At 59.5% G+C, this 21,690-nt stretch overlaps 1 protein-coding gene across 1 annotated transcript; it reads left to right on the forward strand.

Annotated features, from left to right (window-relative positions):
* Window positions 1-4,331: 4,331 nt before the first annotated feature.
* On the forward strand, window positions 4,332-21,440 carry CTXN1 (cortexin 1). The gene is made up of 3 exons (XM_085040267.1): window positions 4,332-4,583; window positions 19,450-19,540; window positions 20,231-21,440. Exon 3 carries the CDS (start codon window positions 20,344-20,346, stop codon window positions 20,596-20,598), a length of 255 nt encoding a protein of 84 aa, XP_084896393.1. The 5' UTR covers window positions 4,332-4,583; window positions 19,450-19,540; window positions 20,231-20,343; the 3' UTR covers window positions 20,599-21,440.
* The last annotated feature ends 250 nt before the right edge of the window (window positions 21,441-21,690 follow it).

A 21,690-nucleotide genomic window follows, 5' to 3' on the forward strand; every position in this document is an offset into this window, starting at 1 on the left:
CAGGCCTGGGGTGACACGTTTTCCTTGGAATGTGACAAATCCAGCAGCAGAGGCTGCCCTGAGCCCTTGGAAGGTGCCCAGAGGGCCACATTCATCCCCTGCCTGGGTCACAACCTCGCCAGGGAACACTCCAGGCTGGGCTGAGGGGCTGGAATGCTGGAAAAGCCAGGGAATGGAGCTGGGAAGGGTCTGGAGCCCCAGGAGCTGGGGAAGGAGCCCAGCCTGGAGAAAAGGGGGAGCAGGGAGGACTCTGTGGCTCTGCACAGCTCCTGACAGGAGGGGACAGCCGGGGGGTCAGGCTGGATTTTGGGAAAATTCCTTCATGGAAAAGGTTGTCAATCATTGGGAGAAGCTGCCCAGGGAGCAATGGATTCCCATCCCTGGAGGGATTTCAGATCCATGGGATGTGGCCCTGGGGACACGATCAGGGGTGGCCTCGGTGCTGCTGGGTTAATTCCTGTGCTCCATGGCCTCGGGGGTTTTTCCCAGCCCTGCTGTTCCATGATTCCAGCGCTGGGCACTCCCCGGGATGTCTCCAAGGTAAGCTGGGTTGCCATGGGAATGGTGGAAGGGTGGGATGGTGACTCAGAGCCCAGAGCTGCTCCCTGCCAGGCTGACATGCCGTGGGCTGTTCCCATCCCAAACCCCCACACCCCACACCTCCCCGGGCTGCTCCAGCCCAGCCTGGGCACTGCCAGGGATCCACAGCAGCTCTGGGAATTCTGCTCCACCCATCCCACCATCCTGTGATTCCCGTGGGAAGGCTGAGCCATCCATGCTGTCATCACAAAGCACTCAGGGCTTTGCCCCCCAGCCCTGCACCGCTGGGTTTGGACAAACAGCACTGCCCTGAAGGTTTTGCTGAGCCATTTCCCAGTTTTGTGCAGGATGTGGATGGAATGCGATGGTCAGGATGGCTCTGACGTCCGCAGTGATCCCTCAGTGCTCTCTGCTCCTCTGTTCCTCCCTCCAGTGCATTTTTTAGGGATGCAGCCCCTGCTGCCAGGTGAAATTGTCCTCCCTGGGCATTTCTGGCACAGGGTGTCTTCTTCCCAGCCTTCAGCACACAAAGCATTCCTGCCAAACGACGGCTCCAGGGGAAGAGCCGTGCCAAGCCCGGAGCACCAACCTCGATTAGGAACAATTCATTAGCGGCAGAAGGTTTTTTTTCAATGAGGTGTTTTTCATCTTGGAACGGAGCTGGGATGGATCCATGGAGCTGCAGCCTCCTGTGCCTCCTCTCCAGAGCTCAGCTGCTGTGCCAAAGCCTCGGAGATGTTTTTGTTTGTGGTGAATGGTTCCAAATCGATCCTTCTCCTGGATCTGATCAGCTCCAAGAGCTGTGAATTCTCCCCGGGAGCTGCTGGAGGGAGCAGGGATTGCCAGGCTCAGGAGGGATGAGTTCCTGGGGGATGTGGGGATTCTTCTGGCTCTGATTATTCCTCCCAATCTCAATAAATAAATCGAGCTTCGTTAAGGCAAAGGCTCGGAGAACAATTCCCCCCCACACCTGCCCGTGGAGCACGGGGAGGAAATTCCACCTGGAGAGGTTGTGGCCGTGGCTGTCCCATCCCTGGAGGTGTCCGAGTGTCAGACGGGGCTTGGAGCAGCCTGGGGTCGTGGAAAATGGGAATGGGGTGGGACTGGGTGGCTTTAGGGTCCTTCCAACCCAACCCAACGCATTCCCCGATTCAGCCCTGAAGTGTGGAGTCACCGCTGCGGTTCTGCCTTGGCTGCGGCAGGGTGGGAACACCGCAGAGCCCTGGGGCAGCAAAAAAACATCCCCAGAGCCTAAATGGCAGCGCTGAGGGATGCGCTGGGCTGGGCTGGGCTGGGCCGGGCTGGGCTGGGCCGGGCCGGGCCGGGCTGGGCTGGGCTGGGCTGGCGGCAGCTGCACATCCAGCAGCAATTTGCTTCCCGGAGGGAAAGAACTTCCCAACATCCCCGCCGGAGTGTCTGGAAGCAAATCCTGCCAGCATCCCTGCTCCGGAGCGGCTGGGTCACACCTCGAGGCCGTGGTGTCACCGCCGGGCACGCAGAGCTTTGGGGAAGCTCTCGGGGATGTCCCGGCAGAGGAGGGCAGGGCTGGGAAACACCGGGAATGCCGTGGGGAGATTGGATCCAGCACAGCCATGCTGCTACCAGGGCTGGATTTCAACCCAACCCTTGGCAGGGAAAGGAGCTCGGGTTAAGGGATGGATGCATTGATTTTATTCTGTCCTTGATCTCGAGCTTGCCTTTCCCTGCGATGTTTTCGGCTGAGGTGCTTTTTAAAAACAGCTTTAATTCGTTTTCCCTCGGCTGCTGCAGTGCTGCTAATTGGGAGCTGGGGCTATCTGACAGGATTTACATAGATTTTGAAATGGGGAAAGGAATAACTTCCAAAAATACCTCCCTTTTCCGAACGCGAATGCAGCAGAAACTTCACGAAACCGTTTTTCTTAAAATACCCTGAAAATCCGCCGTGATTTTGATGGATCATGCTTTGCTCTCGGAAAAGATGGGATGCTGGATGTGATCATCCTGACAAGCTCTGGTTGCAGCGGGATCTGCGAGCAGACCTTCCCAGGACGCTCAGAATTCCCGGGAATACAGGCTCGGTTTTCCCGCGATCACAGTCTCAGCTTTCCCGGGAATACGGGCTCAGAATTCCCGGGATCACAGGCTCAGAATTCCCAGGAATACGGGCTCAGTTTTCCCGGGAATACGGGCTCAGAATTCCCGGGAACACGTGCCGGGCAGGGCTCGAGGCTCCGCTGTCCCCCAGGCCCGTGGGATGCGCTGCTCCGCTCGGCTGCTGCCATCCCGTGGGACGTGAGTGGGTCCCGCCCCGGCGGGATGAGCCCCGCGGTCTCCATGGGCACCGGCACGTCTGAGCTCCCCGGTAACGTCTGCCACGAGCTCCCGTAGCCATGGAGACACCGAAGCCGCGCACAGCAACACTTTTCCAGGCGTTTTTTCCCTTTTTTTTCGTCCTCTCAGCCTGCTCGGGTCTCTGTGGCTGTGCTGTGCCCTCAGCGAGGGCTGAGAGTTTTAAGGGAATTGGGGATTTTTCTGCGGGATGTCAGGTGAGATCCTTGGCAAGGCTAACCCTGCTGCCAGCATCCTGGGCTGTGTCCCACCGATTCCAACCTCATCCCATTCCCAACCCAGTGATTCCGTGTGGGATTGGCATCTCTGCCCTGGGAGAGCTCACCCGGTGAAGGGAAACATCCAGGGAAACCTCAGAGCCCCTTCCGGTGTCCAAAGGGCTCCAGGAGAGCTGGAGAGGGACTTGGGACAAGGGATGGAGAGAAAATATGGTCACTCTGTGCTCTGGGCGGGAAGGCAGCGCTCCAGAGGGATGGATCCAGGCGGGAATGGTGCAGCAGCAGGGATGCGCTTGGCTGCAGGGCTGCTCGGGGGGTGTGCTGGAGAGGACCAGCAGCTCTGTCACCTGCTGTCACTGTCCCTGCTGTCACCCCGTGCTGGCCCCGGGAGAGTCCCAGAGATCCCCGGCAGGGTGGGATGAGCGGGATGGGATGAGCAGGGTGGGATCAGGGTGGGATGAGCAGGATGGGATCAGGATGGGATGAGCAGGGTGGGATGAGCAGGGTGGGATCGGGGTGGGATGAGCAGGATGCCGAGCACAAACATTTCCAGCAATGCTAGAATTCCAAGCTGGCATTTGACAGGGATTTTGGCCGAAAAATGCCACGAGGCCTGGATCCCTCCTGTCTGTCTCAGCAAGGCTCTTCCAGTTCCCCAATCCCCACGGTCACTCCCATGGATGACCCTGCGGCCACCTTGACCCCCAATCCCATATTTTCGCGGCATTCCCATGGCACTGCTCCTTCCTGCATCCCCAGGGTGCTCCTGCAGGACCACACCCCCTGCAGCCCCCTGTGCCCAGGGTCCCCGTGCTGTCACCTGCCCGTGTGTCCCCCGATTCCTCTGCATCCCCAGGGAACCGCATCCCTAATAAATCCCTACAATCCCTCAGAGATACCACATCCCTGCATCCCAAAAATCCCTCCAATATTACACATCCCTGCATCCCTAAAATCCCTCTAAGATTCCCCACTCCACCTGTATCCCCAGGGAACCACATCCCTGAAATCCCCCCAAGGTACCACAGCCTCGCATCCCTAAAATCCCCCCGGCAGCACCTCCCGCACCCCTTCCCGCATCCCCACGTTATCCCATCCCCCTCACCCCGCCGCTCCCACCCCCTCCCGCCTCCTCGCCGCCGCTGCATCGCCCCCACGCCGCTACCACACCCCCGCCGCCTCCCTCCCCGCACCCTCCATCCCCGCATCCCTCACCCCACGCACACCCCATCCCTCCACACCCCGAGCCACACTCCGCCCCCCCGATCGCGGCTCCCCCCTCCCTTCCGCAGCCCAATCAGGGCCGGCTGGAGGAATTCAAACCCCGGCCCCGCAAGCGCCGCCGGCGGCTCCGCTCCGCTCCCCCGGCCGGGAAGGCTGCGCCGTGGAGCGGCCGGGAACGGCGCCGGCAGCGGGACCGGGAGCGGGGCCGGTCCGGATGGGCTCGGGGAGCGGCGGGGCGGGCGCGGCCCCCGCCCGCCGCCCGGAGCGCAGGTGAGCGGGGAGAAATCGGGGGGAACCGGGGGGAACCGGGAAAGTTTGGCGGCGGAGCGCCGGGGCTGCACCGGGCACCGCCCGCCCGCGGCTCCGCAGCGGCGGTGCGGGATGCGGGGGGACTCCGGTGCCGCTCCCGGTGCTGCTCCCGGTGCCGGCTGCTCCCCGGTGCTGCTCCCGGTAGCGGGTGGGCTCCCTGCGGGGATGGGGGGTCCGGAGAGGTGCGACATCCCCGGTCGGGGTGCGCCCGGGGGGCTGAGACAGCCTGGGGTGGGGGGGAGAGGGGGAAAAAAGAGAATTTGGGAAGAAAATATCGCTATTAGATAAAATCTGGGATGGGCGTTTTGGGAGAGAAGAAGTGGAAAACAAGGAATTCCCGCAGCTGCTGCAAAGCTGCTGATTTTGGAGTTCCGCTGGCGGGGGGCAAAGGGGAATCTGCCGAAACCCCCGAGAGCTGAGGGGCTTTGGGGTGCCCAGCCTGGCTCTGGGAGGCGGCGGAGGGCAGCTTCGGGAAACTTTGGGATGCAGTGGAGCTGCTCCCGGAGCCGGGGGGATCCCGCAGACCCCCAGACAAAGGGCTGAACCCCGAGCTGCCCCCGGAGCAGCCTGGGGCGTTTCGCTCTCAGCCCTCGGGAAGCGCCGGAGCCGCCGGAGCTCCCTGGCAGTGCCCGCGGGGAGGCAATCCGGGCAGGCTGGGCTCGCTGGAGGCAGGTTTGGTGCAGAGCCTCGTGTTGAACATGCGATGAAGCTCCAGCAGTGCCAGGTGTGCGATTGGCGGCGGTTTGGGGCTCCCCAGACTCTGCCTCCCCTCCCCACCTTCCTGCCATCCCCAGCGGGTTCTGCTGCCTCCCAGATGTTGTTTTTTTGGCAGGAATGTGTCCCAGAGCTGCGGAGGTGACTCTGGCGGTGCTTCTGGCGGTGCCTGGGCAGGGCTGTGCGTGGGACAGGCGCTGGGAATGCTTCTCCCGGCGAAGGGATGCGGTGGGAGCAGCAGCGGGATGGTTGCCTGGGGCAGCACAGCCCCGGCGGTGCCCAGAGCTCCGGGTGAGGCTCTGCTGCTCCCTGAGCAGCCCCGGGAGGCTGCCTGGGGATGCATTCGGGATCTCTCCTCTGCGGTGTCAGGAGGGGAAGGGAGAGGTGGGATCATCCCTGAGAACCACGGGAATGGATGGGTGAAACCCCCAGCCGGCAAATCCCCCGGGAAAGGGTGGATGGGACAACAGGAGAGGCGCTCAGGCTGCGCCAGGGCAGGTTTAGGATGGATATTGGGAGAATTTCCCCACGGCAAGGGTGGTCAGGGATGGACTGCCCTTCCCTGGAGGGATTTAAAGCTGCGTGGATGTGGCACTTGGGGACGTGGGTGGCCTTGGCATTGCTGGGAACGGGCTCGATGGTCTTGGGGGGATTTTCCAACGTAAACAAACCCCTGACTCCACGCCTTGGGCCACCTCCAAGGCCACCCGGCAGCTCCCGCTGTCCCCAAGGCGCCACACACCTGTTGCAGGTGGCCCTGGCCGGGCGAGGCCCTGCTGCCCCCCCGGCTCTCCCGCTGCCAGCCGAATCTGCTCCCCATTCCCGCGGCCGGCAGGGCCGGGGCAGCTTTCCCGGGGCGCAGCGGGGTGCAGCGGGCAGTGCCAAGCCGTGCCAGGCCAGGCCGGGCTGGAGCAGCAGCAGGGCCGTGGGCGGCTGCCGGAAAAACCGGAGCTCTGGAGCCGCAGTCGGGTTTGGTGGCTCGGCGCCTCCCTCGCCTGCCACGGGTGACAGGAGCGGGTGACAGGAGCGGGTGACATCCTCTGGCTCGCGGCTCTGAACTCTCTGGAACTGCCAACTGTCAGTAAATCCCGAGCTGTGCTTCGGGAACAGCTGCTCCCGGGGAGGAAGAGCTGCCGGGCTGGCAGGCGCCTGGAGCTGCTCTGCTCTGCTCTGCTCTGCTCTGCTCGGGCTGCAAACATTCCCGGCAAAGTCAAATTGATGGATCGGAGCTTCCTCAGGGGGAATTTAAGGGCCATTAAGGGCTGCAGCCCGGAGCGGTGCAGTCGGGATTAGGGGAGGGAAGTGCGGGATGGAGCTGCTCCAGGCCTGAGGAAAAAGGATGGAAAAATGGGATTGTGAGTGGAGCTGGAAGCTGCTGGGCAGAGCTGTGGGGAGCCAGAGAGGGATCTGGAGAGGAGCTGGAATGGCTGGGAGAGAGCAACCCCAGGCACTCCTGGTGGGGCAGGATCTGCCCATTCCCATTCCAGCCATGCCTGGTGCTGGATTTGCCTTCCCAAGGTTTGGAAAACCACTTGGAATGCAGAGTGAAGAACCCCCCAGACCATCCCACGTCTTCCCTGGCTGAAGGATTCTGCTGGGTGGGAAGGGCAGGATGCTGCTGGGGAGCTGGGGCAGGGCTGGGGTGCAGACCTGGAGCCTGGGAAGCTCCAGGATCCAGCAGCACAGGTGGATCCATGGATTTGGTATCCATGGATTTTCACATCCTCCCAAACTCTCATGTGGCTCTCCCTTCCTGTCCCAGCAGATCTTGGTGCCCACTGGGTCTCTGCATCCCAGCCACGCAGCAGAACCTCCTCCAGGGAGGATTTTTGGAATCCAAACCTTTCTTTGGAAGCACATTTGGCTGCTGCTGGAATTCCCCAGTCGGTGGGAATGGTTTGGGAGGAGGAGGAGGAGTTGGGGCAGAGATCCCTGAGCCCACGGGAGAGCAACGACTTGGGGTGATGGAGAGGAACAAACAACTCATGGGAGCTCCCAAAAAGGCAGAGCAGGATTTCCTGGATCCTCCTCCAGCCTGGAATGGGCTCTGGAAGCCAAGTCAGGATTTGGAGCAACCTGGGGCAGTGTTAGCTATCCCTGGACAGGGATATCCATGGATCTCGCTGACCCCCAAGGTCCCTCCCAGCCCATCCCATTCCATGACCCCAAATTCCCATCGTGGTGTCCCCGTGGGTGCAGAGGTGGCTTTGCCATGCCACCCTCGCTGTCCCCATTTCCCGTTGGCTCCCGGCAGGCCCAGCCCGAGGGATGAGGGATGGAGATCCCCCGAGGTGGGAGAGAGAGCTCTGGCACCACCCATGGAATTCAGCTGGAAAATCACTGGATCAGCCCCACGGAGCTGTCCGGGCTGGGAAGGACTCCTCAGCCCGGATCCTCCCGAATTCCCGGGATCTCCCGCAGCCCCTCTGCATTGCAGGGCTGCGAGTTTGTCTGTAATTGCGCCGGGCTGTGCTAACGAAGGGATTAAGGCCTGGAAGGTGAGCCGTGCCGGCCAAATTCCTTCCCTGCTCCGAGGGCTGCTGGCTGGTAACTCCCTCCTTTCATCCCCTCATCCCTGCCCTGCTTCATCCCACGCTGGAATCCAGGGATCTGAGCCTTCCCGTGGATTGGGGGATGAGGGAACACCTGGATGGATCCAGGATCCTCCCTGGGCTCTCGGCTGGGCGTTGGCAGCTCGGAGCACTCGGGAGGGATGGGGATGGAGCCCAGGGCTGGCTGTGCTCCGGGAAGGGGAGAACTGGAGGATGTTCTGTCCCCGGTGGGAAGGAGGATCTCCAGGAGCTGCTCTCTGCTGCATCCATGGATTCTCTTCTTCCCAAGCCAGGAGAGCGTGGGATGCACCACAGGCTCCTCCACGGAAGGAGGAATGGGAGCTGCTGCTGGGGCAGGGGTTGGAATTAACGCATGGATTCTCTGCAGCTGTGCGGGGCAGGAGATCGGGAACATTCCCCGGGAGCAGCAGGGAGGGAATTTTGTCCCCAGGGGAACTCCTGGCCGTGCTGGGCTCGGGGCAGACACAGCCCTGGTGTCCCTGGATCGGGACTGCAGTTGGAGCAGCAGCCCAGCCTGGCTGCCAAGGTGCTTCCAGGAATGCCTCTCTCCACCGGGGCACGGCGGGGAAGCCAATCAGGCGGTGATGGAAAGGGCTTGGCAGTGGCATGGCACACAGTGTCCTGGCACGGGCGGGGACAGGCGGGACCAGCCTGGCACGGAGCCTGGCGGATCCCGAGGAGCTGCAGCCCGAAGCAGGGTGGGTGGGACACGAATCCCCCTGGGGCAGGGCTGGGATTGCCAGTGACAGAGGGACAATCCTGTCCCTCCTGCCTGCCCCTGCCTGGCACAGGGCAGTGGGAAATGTTCCGGCAGTGGGGTGAGAGGATTTGAGGTCTGGTTTTGGGGATGTCCCTTCCCTCCTGCTGCTGTCCCGCGTGTGCCACTCCTGGGCTGTGCAGGAGCCTTGGGCTGAGGGCAGAGATCCGGATGGGGCAGAGGGATCTGCAGGGATCTGCCGGGATCCAGGGATCTGCCGGGATCCAGGGATCTGCTGCGATCCAGAGCACTGCTGGATCCTTCCTGGTTTCCCTAATCCATCCATCCCTCAGCTCTGCCCACCCTCGGCATTTCCCTGGAGCAGACTCTGGATCTGGGGAGGCTAGAGAAGCTCAGGGCAGCTCCTTGCATCCCCCAGCAGCTCCCAGCAGCTCCCAGCTCCTGTCCCTGCCTGCTTTGGGTGCCTCAGGAGCTGTGCAGAGGCCAGGTTGGATCAGGACCTTCCCGAAATGGGATCCGAAATGAGATCCCGCGGCTTCCTGCAGCTCTGAGCCTCCCGAGGGTGGATGGAACGCCTGGGAGTTCGCAGCATGGGAAAGGCATCGATTTCCGGGAGCTGAGCGCTCGCCCTGCCATCGATCCGCATTTTTATCAGCTCAGATCAGGGACGGGAGAAGCTCTGGCGCTGCGGGGGAGGAGGAGGAGGAGGAGGGGAAGGGAGGAGCAGGAGCAGCTCTGCCCTGGGGCTGCTCTGGGGTCCCGCAGCTCCTCGGGGCTCCTGCTCGGCCTGGAGTGTCCCACAGGTCCTGCAGAGCCTGGAGGGACGCGGGATGGAGGGAAAGAGGGATGGAGGGGAAGAGGGATGGAGTTATTCGGGGATTCAGGGATGTAGGGATGGAGTGATTCAGGGATAGAGGGATTCAGGGATGGAGTGATTCAGGGATAGAGGGGTTCAGGGATTCAGGAATAGAGGGATTCAGGGGTACAAGGATTCAGGGATTCAGGGATTTGGGGACATTCTCCAGGTCAAAACGCTCCCCAGGGAGCGAGGCTGGGACACTTGCAGTGCTTTGGGAAGGACATGGACCAAATCCAGCCAGGCTTTGCCTTCCCTCTTCTCCTCCCTCTCCTGCTGCCATTTGCTCTGAGCTGGATGGGTGGAGGAGCTGAATTCCAGAGAATTCCCCAGGCATGGATTCGCTCTTGTTCCCTCCGGCATGCCTTGATGGCAACAATCAGCCCTCGGAAAGGTCATTTTCCCTTTGGCTCTCTGGCCCGCGGGGATCCCCCGAGGCTCGGGGAGCTCTCGGCCCTGCCGGGGCAGGGAAAGAGGGAGAACTCCATCCAGGCTGCGTCCCTCCAGCCCTGCCGCTCCTGGCTGCTCTCCCCTTCTCCTGCCGTCACCTTCCTTGGCAGGAGCGGCTCGGAGCTGGGCTGGAGCCACCGCCGTGCCGCGGGATGGATGGGATGGATGATTCCCTCCAGGACAGAGCTCTGGGAGCCAGGATGGGGTTGGAATGCTGGACAGAGGGAGATTTGTGGATCCGAGGCGTCCTGGGCTGAACCAGCGCTCGAGCCTTTCCCGGTGACAGGATTTGGGAATGTTCCCAGCCTTTGCTGGTGTCCCGATCCAGGTTTTGTGGGGCTTGGAGCACCCTGGGACAGTGGGGAGTGTCTCTGCCATGGCTGGGGTGGCACTGGGTGCGATTTTGGGTCCTTCCCAAAATCCTTCCACCCCAAACCAGTCTGGGATTCGATGGCAGGAGCAGAGCTGGACAGGCTGGGATTGACAATCCCACACCCGAGCGTTTCCAGACAGGATTATTTCGGGGAAATTCATCTCCACGATCCCCACAAAGCCTCAGCCACCGCTTTGGGTGTTGGTGCGACTCCGAGCAGCGACTCCGACCAGGGAATGATTAAAAATCGCTTAATTGCAGCGCTGGAGCTCCATGGAGCGCAGTATTTGCCCACTTGCTCCATAATTCATGGCAGAGCCCGGTAATTAAATGCTAAAGACACGATTTGCTTGGCATTGTTTGCAGTTCCATTGCTGCCGGAATGCAAGAAATTACCGAATCATTTAATTGGTAATTAACAGTAATGATTGCTTCCCATGCTCCAGGAATTACTCAGCATTTCTAGGGTTGTTTGCACACAGCAGAAATTCCCTCCCTGTTTTCCAGGCTGGTTTCCTGTAAACTTATCCCTGGATTTGTGCTGAGGGAAGCCTTGCGCTCCATCATCCCTTTTTGGTGGCTGATAAAAAACGGGGAAATGCAAAATATAACACAAAATTCAGCCCAAATCCTGGAAGGGTCCAGGGCAGGCTGGACAGGGTTGGGGACAGTAGGGAGATGTCACTGCCCGTGGCAGGGGTGGCACTGGGTGGGATTTAAGGTCCTCCCAACCCAAACCATTCCGTGATTCTGGAATGATTCCCTCCGGCTCTGATCCCGGGAGGAAGCCTTGGAACCGATCCTGGAACAGATTCCCAGATAAACCCGGGAGATGATGCGATCGAGGTGGAGAATGTGAATCAGGGATTGCGGGAGAGGGAAAATTCCCTCCGGGGCGGGAGGAGGCAGCGATGGCAGGCAGAGCTCTGCTCGGACACGATCCCAATCCCCAATTCCAGCCGGGAGCTGCGGGACCGCCGGGAATGTCAGAGCGGCGCGGCGACATCTCGGTGCCATGGCAACCGGAGAGCGGAGCGACGGGCTGGGAGGGATGGGCTGGGAGAGCAGCGGGAAGGGTCGGGAGCTGGACTGGGATGGACTGGGATGGACTGGGAATGCACTGGGAAGGGTCAGGAGCTGGACTGGGATGAACTGGAATGAACTGGGAATGGCAGTGAGAATGGTCAGGAACTGGACTGGGATGAACTGGGAGTGAACTGGGAACGGTCAGGAGCTCTGTCCTGGTTGGTTTTCTGTCCCCTCCAAGGTGGCTCCTGGTTCAGGCAGTGCCGGGAAGGGATTGAGGGTAGAATCCCAGAATTCCAGGATCCCAGAATTCCGGAATCCCAGAGAATTTTAGGATTGAGGGACCCAAAATCCCACCCAGTGCCACCCCTGCCAGGGCAGGGACACCTTCCCTGATCCCAGACTACTCCAAGCCCTGTCCAGCCTGGCCTTGAACACTTCCAGGATCCAGGGAAAGCCACAGTGAATTCCTGGGAATTCCAGCTTCTCTGGGAATTCCACCCTCGGGGATGAAGTTTCCATGAGATGCCCCAGGGTCTGATCCACAGGGATGGATCCGGAGCTGGCAGTTTTGGGAGTTTTCCCCAGATGGAATGATGGAATCCCAAACTCCCTGGGAAAGGAGATCTCGAGGGAAAATCCCTGAAACTGCCTGGCCAGGGAGGAAAAGCTGGAATCTCTCCAGAGGGGCTGGAGCTGCTCCTTTCCAAAGCCTCGGGGAGCTGCTGCCCCAGCCTTGGAGTTTTGGGATTGCAATTCCCAGATTTCCATAGGATTTCCAAATGATTTCCATATTCCAGAGCCCTGGGAGCACCACAGCTGAGTGCAGCAATTCCCAGGAAAACTCCAGCAGGATAACCTTTGCTTATTCCCATCCTGCAGTTACCCTGAGCTGCTTTTTCCCTTCCCAAGCCCTTCCAGCTGCCCTTCCCTCCCCTCATTCCCAAATCGCCAACTCCAGAGGCATCTCGGAGCCAGAATGTGAATTAATAATGTGCTAAGAAAATAAAGACACTTCAACAGCCTTTAAATCAAGGGGAACAGCCTGTTAAAGGCTTTGGACAAATCCCATTACTCTGTGAGCAGTTTTAGGGCTGGCAGGGAGAAATCTCCCGGCAATTTATGGAGGGTGACAAATTCCTTCAGGAAGAGCCAACCCATGGGACGCTCCTGGTTATCCAGAGATTCTCTGCGGGAACTGTGGAGAGGATTCATTGTCCCGCTGGAAATGCCAGCACGATTTGTGTCCCCTGAGCCTCAGGGTCACCTGGGCTGCCACCGAAATTTGGGGATTTTGGGGATTGCGCTGTCTGGGCTCTGGAGTGGGGCTGGGCAGGGAATTTCCTGCTGTGGATCCATGGAAAGGAAGGAGGGATCTGGGAATGTCTGAGGCTCTGGAGCTGCCAGTCGGCAGGGAAGGGAGAAAAAACAGGAATTTATCACGGCGAAGGACTTTGAAGTGATTAATTGCTGTTGTCGGGGGCAGGGATGATTCCGGGGCTGTGCAATCCCAGCAGGACCATCCCTGTTGTCCCCTGGCAGGGTGGCTTTGATGGAGCAATTCCCCGACACGCGCTGGAGTCAGGCAGGGATGTTTTAATTAACGATTCCCGCTAATTAGCGCCGAGCCGCCGCGGGATCCCCGCAGCCTGTGCCGGGTGGGACCACAAGGGACCCTGGGGACCGAGAGGGGACAAAACAGGGCTGGAAACCCAGAGAATCCTGGAGGTGATGCCTGGAAAAACCAGAGCTGCCCCTGGAGCTGTCCCTGCCTCTGGAATGAGATGATTTTTATGTTCCTTTCCAGCCCAGATTATTTTGGGATCCTGGGAAAGCAGAGCTGCTCTTCCCAGGGCTGAGGCTCCTGCAGCTCTTCCTCAGCTAAATTTGGGGTAAAAGCACCTTATTTTCCCCTCATTTTCCTGTCTCTGCTACAGCCGGGCTTCCCTCTGTCGCAAAATCCTATTTTGGGTGTTTGTCCCTCTGCCCAGCTCTGCCTCTTTGCAGGAGTTGGCCGTGGATCTCACGCAGAGCATTTTTTTTTTTTTTTTTTTGGAAATTTGGTTTAAAAGCAATCAGAGGCAACTTCTGCTTCCTTCTGGTTGCAAATAAATCCTCTGCCGTTCAGAGCAGAGCAGAGCAGGGCTGGAGCACGGGGAGGATTTTCTCTCCCCCGGCCCACGGTCGGGAAGGAAATGTCAGCTCCTAAATCTGGCAGAACTGAAGCAGCAGCAAACTCCTCCCCTCCCCTGCCTGTCCTCCCCCACCTTTGGGGTCACCTGGAGCCCCCGGAGTGGCCAAGGTGTCCTTGGGGACTCCAAGGGACAGCAGGCAGAGCGCCTGGCCAGCTGCCCGGGCAGGGAGGATGGGGAGGAGTTCTGTCCCTAATTGCGGGATGATGATTCCCTTTTGGGATTGGAGTTCCCTGAAGGGCTCAGAGCTCCTCCTGCCTGCCCAGCTCAGCTCTCCAGCCCTGACCTTGCACAGGGATTTGGGAATTTCATCCCCTGCCCTGGCTCTGCTGGGCACGAGGGAGGTTTATCCCAAAGGAGGAGCTGGAAAAGAGCTGGAAAGCTTTTGCTGGGATTTGGGTGTTTGCTGGCAGCTCCACTTTGGTGTCCCACAGCTGGAGAACCTCTGGAGCTGGGATGGGAGAGCTGGGAATGTTCACCTGGAGAAGGGAAGGATCCAGGGAGAGCTCAGAGCTCCTGCCAGGGCCTGAAGGAGCTTCAGGAGAGCTGCAGAGGGACTGGGGACAAGGATGGAGGGACAGGACACAGGGAGTGGCTTCAAGGTGGAAAAGGGGAGGTTTAGATGGGATTTTGGGAAGGAATTCCTGGCTGGGATGGAATTCCCAGAGAAGCTCTTTCTGCCCCTGGATCCCTGGCAGTGTCCAAGGCCAGGCTGGACATTGGGACAGTGAAGGTGTCCCTGCCATGGCAGAGGTGGCACTGGGTGGCATTTAGGGTCCCTCCCACCCAAACCATCCCAGGACCCAGCAGTGACACTGCCCTGAGCATCCCAAGGACCAGAATTCCTCTCCTCAGCCATCCTGCTGTGGCCAGGATTGGTGCAGGGAGAGATCTCAGCCCTGCAGGGACCAGGAGCAGCTCAGGTGTGACAAATCCCTCACCTCACCTGGACAGCTCTGCCAGGCTGGGCTGCGGGAAGGGACAGAGCTGGAATTCTCTGCTTGAGCAGGGGAGCCTGCAGAGGACAGGACAGGACAGGACAGGACAGGACACTCCCTTCCCTCAGTGTCACCAGGGTGGGAAATGAGCTGGGAATGTCACCTCAGCCTCGGGAAAGGATCTGCTCCGAGGGAAGGGCTGGGAGTGCAGGGGCTGGGGGAGCTCTGGTGGGTCCTGTCAGGGATAATCCTGGAATTATCCAGCTTGGATAAAGAAATCCACCTTGGATTCAGCCTCCAGGACCACTGAGCCCAACCATTCCCTGGGCCACCCGTGTCCCCAAGTGCCACATCCCCACTGCTTTCAATCCCTTTCCATGCAGGAATTTCCCCTCCTGCAGCATCTCAGGCTCCCTGCAATTCCGAGATGATTTTCCTCCTCCCAGGCAGTGAAATCCAACCTTTCCACCCCTCAAACCTGCAGGAACCACAAACTCTTTCCCCCCCAGCCACGGGTGACGATTTTTGCCTGGAACTGGAGCAGCCAAGTGTGGGATTGTCCTGCAGCAGGAACAGTCACTCAGTGCCACAGGGCTGAACCCAGAGCAGCCACTGCAGGGTTCTCCAGATCCCTTTGTCAGCACTAAAATCAGCTCAGATCCTGCTGGAGATTTATGGATATCACAGGAAAGGGAGTTTGGATTGGAGAAACACTCGGATTCTCCTCTCCCCAAGGTGCAGGGCTGAGGGGGAATGGCAGAACCTCATTATCCCATCCTTCCCTCCAGGAGGATTCAACTCCCTTCCTGCCCCGATTTGGGATTTCTCCAGCAGCCCCAAATCGCTGCTCCTGCAGTTGGGATAACATTCCCGATCTCCACAGCCGTTCCTGTGCCTCGGGGCAGCTCTGTCCCGAGCTTCCCTCAGGACCAACCGGCTGCTCGTGCTGTAGGAGGAAAAAACTCTTCAGCACAAAGATCTCCTCCAGCGCTGAAAGCTTTCCAAGCAGAGAGGGCAGAGCGGGAAGCTTTGCACAGCCGTTCCCGCAGGCAGGGGATTTTCACAGGGAATTCGGGAGAGGAATTTCGAGGCGAAAGTCGTGGAATGAAGCTTGAAAGGGGATGGTTCCTTCTGGGTCTCTCCAGCGGCTCCTGGTGGGATTTGGGGAGGGGGATTGAGGTTGGATTTCTGCGGAGGAAGGCTGGGAGCTGCCAGGGCTCTTCCAGGAGCAGGAGGGAAGGAGACCTTCAGGAATTGTCCATCCGTCCATCCCTCCATCCCTCCATCCCTCCATCCCCTGCCGGGCCGAGCAGAGCCATTTCAATCTGCCCCTGCTGAGGCTGCCCCGGGCACAGAGTGATCCCTGCTCTGCCCGGGCGTGGAAAACTCCCATTTCCATCAGAATCCAGCTGGACAGAGCCGGAAAACACACGGATAGTTCCAAGCATTTCCAAGCAAAATTCCAAAGGAATTTTGTAGGAAGGAGGAACCGGAAGGGCAGCACTTTGCATCCCAAAAATCTGCTTCCCTGCGGATCCTGGGCTGGGAATGTGCCAGGGGGTGCCAGGGGTGACCCCAGGGTGTCCCCGAGGCCAATCCTGGTCACAAACAGGGGGGGATTTGCTTCCCGGGAATTTGGAAGCATCCCGAGCTGTGGGGCTGGGCAGAGAGGATTTTTGGGAGCACAGGGATGGATGGATGGATGGATGGATCTGTTTCCCTGGATCAGAGCGATTTTGGGAGCACAGGGATGGATTTTGGGAGCACAGAGATGGATGGATGTGTTTCCTGGGGAATCAGAGGGGGTTTTTGAGAGGACAGAGATGGATTTTGGCAGCACAGGGGTGGATTTTGGGAGCACAGGGGTGGATGGATGTGTTTCCTGGGGAATCAGAGGGGTTTTTGGGAGCACGGGAATGGTTTTTGGCAGCACAGGGGTGGATTTTGGGAGCACAGGGCTGCAGCAGCTCAGCCCCCAGCCCCTATCCTCCCCCGGTCTGGCTTTCCCAGGCAGGAAACTTCTCGCGGCTCCAATCGCTCCACCTTTTATTCTAATGGATTCTGCATCGCCATAGGAACCCAACCCAGCGGCTGCCGCTGCCCTGGCGGTTCTCCTCCCCCGGGCTGGAGCCCAGGGCAGCCAGGCACGGCTCAGCCCAGCCCGGGGGGCTCCCGGCCGCCTCAGGGACCCCAAACCCAGTGCTGGGTGGGCTCGGGGCTGGGATCCAGGAGATATTCCAGAGGTGCTGTCCAGGCTGGGATTTGGGGTGGGAAGAGCCTTTCCTGGGGGTTGGGAGAAGGGAGGCTGGAAGGATAAAACCTCAGAGTTTGGGATTTGGGGAAAACCATCCCGGCTGGGCTCCAGGGCTGCTCCTGTCCCTCGCAAAGGCGATGGGACATCCCGGACACTCGGTGGCTGTGATCCCCTCGGTTCCCCTGGATCCGTGGGCAAGGCTGGATCCTGCTCCGTGCAGAATTCCAGCCGGGAAAAGCCACTGGAGAGGCGCTCTGCCCTTCCCGATATCCACAGCAGGAAGCTGCCCGAACTGCCAGTGCCGAGCCGGGAGGTGATGGAAGAGATGCTGAGAGCAAAGTTTGGAGTGTGAGAGGAGAGATTTCCAGGGATAACAGAGCTTTGGGATGCAGAGCAAGGGGAGAGAGGAAAATGGGGATTATCCCAGCGCTGTTTACCCCACAAAACAGTGGGAACAGGGAGCTTTGTGCTCTGCAGCAGCTCCACACCCCCTGAGGGCTCAGGGCAGCTCCGGGGTTTGATCCTGTTGGGAGCTCAGGATTGCCTGGCAGAGCTCTGGATGTTCTCCGGGGTTTGATCCTGTTGGGAATTCAGGATTGCCTGGCAGAGCTCTGGATGTTCTCCAGGCTCCATCCCGACCCTGCAGCAGCATTGCCTGAAAAGGGCAATGAAAGCCCTGAGAGCTTCCAGCTGCTCCAGGAGCTCCGGGGGAACTCCAGGGTGGCCAGAGGGGCACAGGGGTGCCTCTGTCCGGCACTGCTCGGACACTCGGACACTCGGACACTCGGACACTCGGACACTCGGACACACGGGGCTGCTGCTGTGGAGGTGAAGGGAAGCAGGGAGGGAACCCCATGGCCCTGCAAGTGAAGGTTTTTCCCACCTTCAGGGAGTTCAGGCACTAAAAATCATGGAAAAACGTTCCAAGGAGAGCATTTTTTCCTTTGCAATGTTTTGAGACAGATGGGGGTGGGGTGATGGTTTTAGGGGAAAAGAGGGGAGATTCAGGCTGGGTGTGAGTGAGAAATTTTTTTAGGATGAGGGTGGTGAGGAGCTGGGATGGAATTCCCAGAGAAGCTGTGGTTGTCCCTGGATATCCCTGGAAATGTCCAAGGCCAGGCTGGACAGGGCTTGGGGCAGCCTGGGATCAGGGAAGGTGTCAGGGGTGGCTCTGGATGGGATTTTGGGTCCTTCCACCCCAAACCATTCGGGATTCTGCCCTCCATCCCACCCGGATCCTGCCTGCCTCCTTTGTTCTAAATCAGCATCTCATTAGGTGTTTGCCGTTCCCAAATTAACATTTAATTCGTGATCATTCCCAGAAAAAGCTCAGCACGAAAAGCCTCCCGGAATTGTTGACAGTGATCCTGTTCCTTTCTGTCCCTATTAAGCAATTTCCTCGCTCGTGGCTTTGGAGTTACTAAGGGAACAGGAATCTTAATAAAACTCCATCAGCTGCTCCCGAAATAACAGCAGCCTCCTCCGAGGGGCCTGAGAGCAGGGATGGGATCTGCTCCCAATCCCCAGGAAATCAGGGAATGGGTTGGGCTGGAAGGACTTTAAATCTCACCCAATTCCACCCAATTTCACTGTCCCAGGTTGCTCCAGCCTGGCTTTGGACAATTCCAAGGATCCTCTGGGAATCTTTTCTGATTCTTCCCCCAGTGATGAAAAAGCAAAACATCCCAAAGGGGAAGAAATTCTTTATCCTCTATACTCCAGGATAAATAATATTAAATATAAATAATATATAAATTTATATCAATATGTCAATAAGTAATTAATATCAGGGATGCCAATTAGCAGGAATTTTTCCATTTCATCCTTACTGTGCTCCCTGGACTTGGGACCTGAGCCAGCTGGGCATCTCCAGATCCAGGATTTATTGCTCTCCTGAGCATCACTGGCACCACGAAGGGCAATTGTTTTAACCCATGGGAAGCACCAGGAGAGGTTTAGGTTGGAGAGAAGGAAGAATCCCTTTGTGAAGGGTTTGTCCAGCCCTGGCACAGCTGCCCAAGGCAGGGCAGATTTTGGGGTTTTTCTGGAGTTTCCACACTGTGGAGAGAATTCAGGGTCTGGGAGGCTGCGAGGGGAGGTGGTGTGGATATTGCAGGGATTTTGGTGTGGATATTGCAGGGATTTTGGTGTGGATTTTGCAGGGATTTTGGTGTGGATTTTGCAGGGATTTTGGTGTGGATTTTGCAGGGATTTTGGTGTGGATATTGCAGGGATGGTGGTGTGGATATTGCAGGGATTTTGGTGTGGATATTGCAGGGATTTTGGTGTGGATTTTGCAGGGATTTTGGTGTGGATATTGCAGGGATTTTGGTGTGGATGTTCCAGGCATGGTGCTGTGGATGTTCTCCTGAGGGGGTGGTGTCAATGTTCTCCCAGGGAGGATGACGTGGATGTTTTCCTAGGGAGGTTGTCATGGATGTTCTCCCAGGAATGTTGGTGTGGATATTGCTGGGATGTTGGTGTGGATATTGCTGGGATATTGGTGTGGATATTCCAGGGATAACGGGGTGCATATTCCTGGGATTTTGGGGTGGATTTCTCCTCGGTGAGCTCCATCCATTGCTGGTCCGAGGGTCACTGGGAACTCCAGAAAATTCCCAGGATCACTGTTAGGAACTCTAGAGATTTCCCAGGCTCACTGGGACTCCCCTCAGTGTCCACAGCCCCTCTAACCCCCCTGTTCTCTCTGTCCCTCTCCTCTGCACCCCGAAGCCACAAGCAGCTGGACCCTGGCGCTGCTCCCTCGCTGAGGCTCTCTGGGCTCAGCCCAGCCCTGCTGCCATCCCCTCGCAGCTGCAGCCAGGTGGGTTTTTCCCTCTTTCCATCGGGAATCTGCTCCTGCTGCTCCAAACCCAACGGGAAGCAGCAGAAGGACTCACAATCCCAGCAGGAATGAGCTCAGCCTGTCCTCAGGTCCATCCTGGCAGAATTCCTGGCTCTTAGCAGCCCAGAACTCCTTTTCAATGGGAATCACCTGCGATTTGGGGCACTGACTGCTTCCAAAGGGTCCACTGGGCCTCTCCAGGGGATTGCTGGGGATTTATGGCCTGAGGAACAACCCCTGCCGGGGCTGCCCCCATCCCATGCCCTGTGCCCTCAGCAGTGGCTCCCTGAGCTCCTCAGAAAAGCAGGAATTCCCTGTGAGCCTCCCTGCCTTTCCTCCTGCCTGTTGTGCATCCCGTGGCCAATTCGTCCTCCCCAGCCATCCCTGCCTTCCCCACATCCAATTCCTTCTCCTTCACCACCTGTTTTTCCACGTCCAATTCCTCCTCCCTCACCATCTCCGCTTTCCCCACATCCAATTCCTTCTCCCTCAACCATCTCCGCTTCCCTCGTGGCAAATCCCTTCTCCTTCACCATCTGCTTCCCCCACACCCAATTCCTCCTCCCTCACCATCTCCGCTTTCCCTGCGGCCAATTCTTCCTCCCTCAGCATCTCTCCCATCCCCGAACCCAATTCCTGCTCCCTCACGGTGTCTGTTTTCCCCCGCAGGAGCGCTGGGCTCGGGCCGGAGCCGATCCCGAGCTGCTGGCCATGGAATAGGAGGTTTTCCAGCGGGAGGCTGAAGTTGGCTGCGCCCTGCCGTCGAGCCGCTCGCCTCTGCCATGAATGATGCATCCACGATGGATTATGAACTGCTCTCCCCGTCCCTGGTGGAGCACCCCGCCGGCGCCGCGGGCATGGATGCCGAGCAGAAAACTGTCTTCGCCTTTGTCATCTTCCTGCTGGTGTTCTTGGTGATGCTGATGGTGCGCTGCTTCCGCATCCTGCTGGACCCCTACAGCCGCATGCCCGCCTCCTCCTGGACGGACCACAAGGAGGGCTTGGAGAGGGGCCAGTTCGACTACGCGCTGGTGTAGGGCCGGGATGGGGCGAGCCGGGGAGCTCCGGGAGCCTCCCGACCCGGCTGGCCCCGGCCCCGGCCCCCCCTTCCTCCGTGCTGTTGCCCCGCAGGGATGCTCCGGGCGGGGGGCTCGGCGGGGCTCCGGCCCGGGGGGGTTTTCTAGGGGTTTCTCTCTTTTCTAAGCACTTTTCAGTTCCCTTGGCAGCCTGCGGGACGCTGGGGGAGCGGGGCTGGGGAGGGGTCGGGCCGGGGCATGGCGGGACCTGCCCTCTGCCCGGTGCCACACCAGAGCTTGACCCCCAGCCCCCCGTGCCCCCCGAGCCCCGCCGCGTCCCCCGGGAGCGCTGCCCTGGTCCAGTGCGTGTGTGTGTGTCCCTGTAGCTGAGCTGTGTCCCTCAGGGGTTTGTGCTGGCTTTGTTCTCTGTGTGTGGCAGTCCCAAGCCCCCCAAACCGAGGGGCAGGAGGAGACCCCCGTGTGCAGCTCCCCTCGGCCTCCAGCTCTCCCTTCGCGCCCTGTCCCCGCCCGCCTGGTGACAATGGCTGGGCGAGGGGCAGCGCTGAGCCCACCCGCCCGGGTGGCATCCCAGGGTGGATCCGAGGTGCCACAAAACCCCGGGAGGAGCTCCTGGGGCAGCTCGGCTCTGGCAGCCCCGCGGTACCCCGGGGTGGACACTCCCTGCTCCCGGGGCTGTCCAGCCTTTCCCTGGCTCTCGAGGGTGAACAGGGCTGATCCCCGCGCCTGGCGAGCAGGGGAGCTGCGGTGGCCACCGCCGGGAGAGGCTTTGTCGGAAGGGATTTGGAGCCCGCGGGGGAAGCTCGCCCCGTCCGTGGAAATAAAGCTGCACCGTGCCAACCCCAGCCGCCTCCCGCTCCGCTCCTTGCCGCGTCCTGGAGGAGATCCGAGCCTCCCCAAACCCCAGAGCTGCCCCTGCCTGCCTGCCGGGGACATTTCCAGCCCTCCGAGCTCCCGTTTCTCCCGTTCCCGGTGTCTGCTCCCTCCCGGCCGCCGTGCCGCAGTCCCGCCTGCCCTCTGCTGGCTCCGTGCGCGCCGGGAGCTGGGAAAAGCTTCCCAAAGCCTGGGAAAAGCTTCCCAAAGCCTGGGAAAAGC

The sequence above is a fragment of the Lichenostomus cassidix genome, chromosome 28 (assembly GCF_008360975.1).
Source record: "Lichenostomus cassidix isolate B80296 chromosome 28, HeHo_3.0, whole genome shotgun sequence".
Classification (NCBI taxonomy): Eukaryota; Metazoa; Chordata; class Aves; order Passeriformes; family Meliphagidae; genus Lichenostomus; species Lichenostomus cassidix.

Bases quoted from the DNA above. Each gene is read 5' to 3' on its own strand.
- CTXN1 (XM_085040267.1), top strand. From the start codon at position 20,344: ATGAATGATGCATCCACGATGGATTATGAACTGCTCTCCCCGTCCCTG.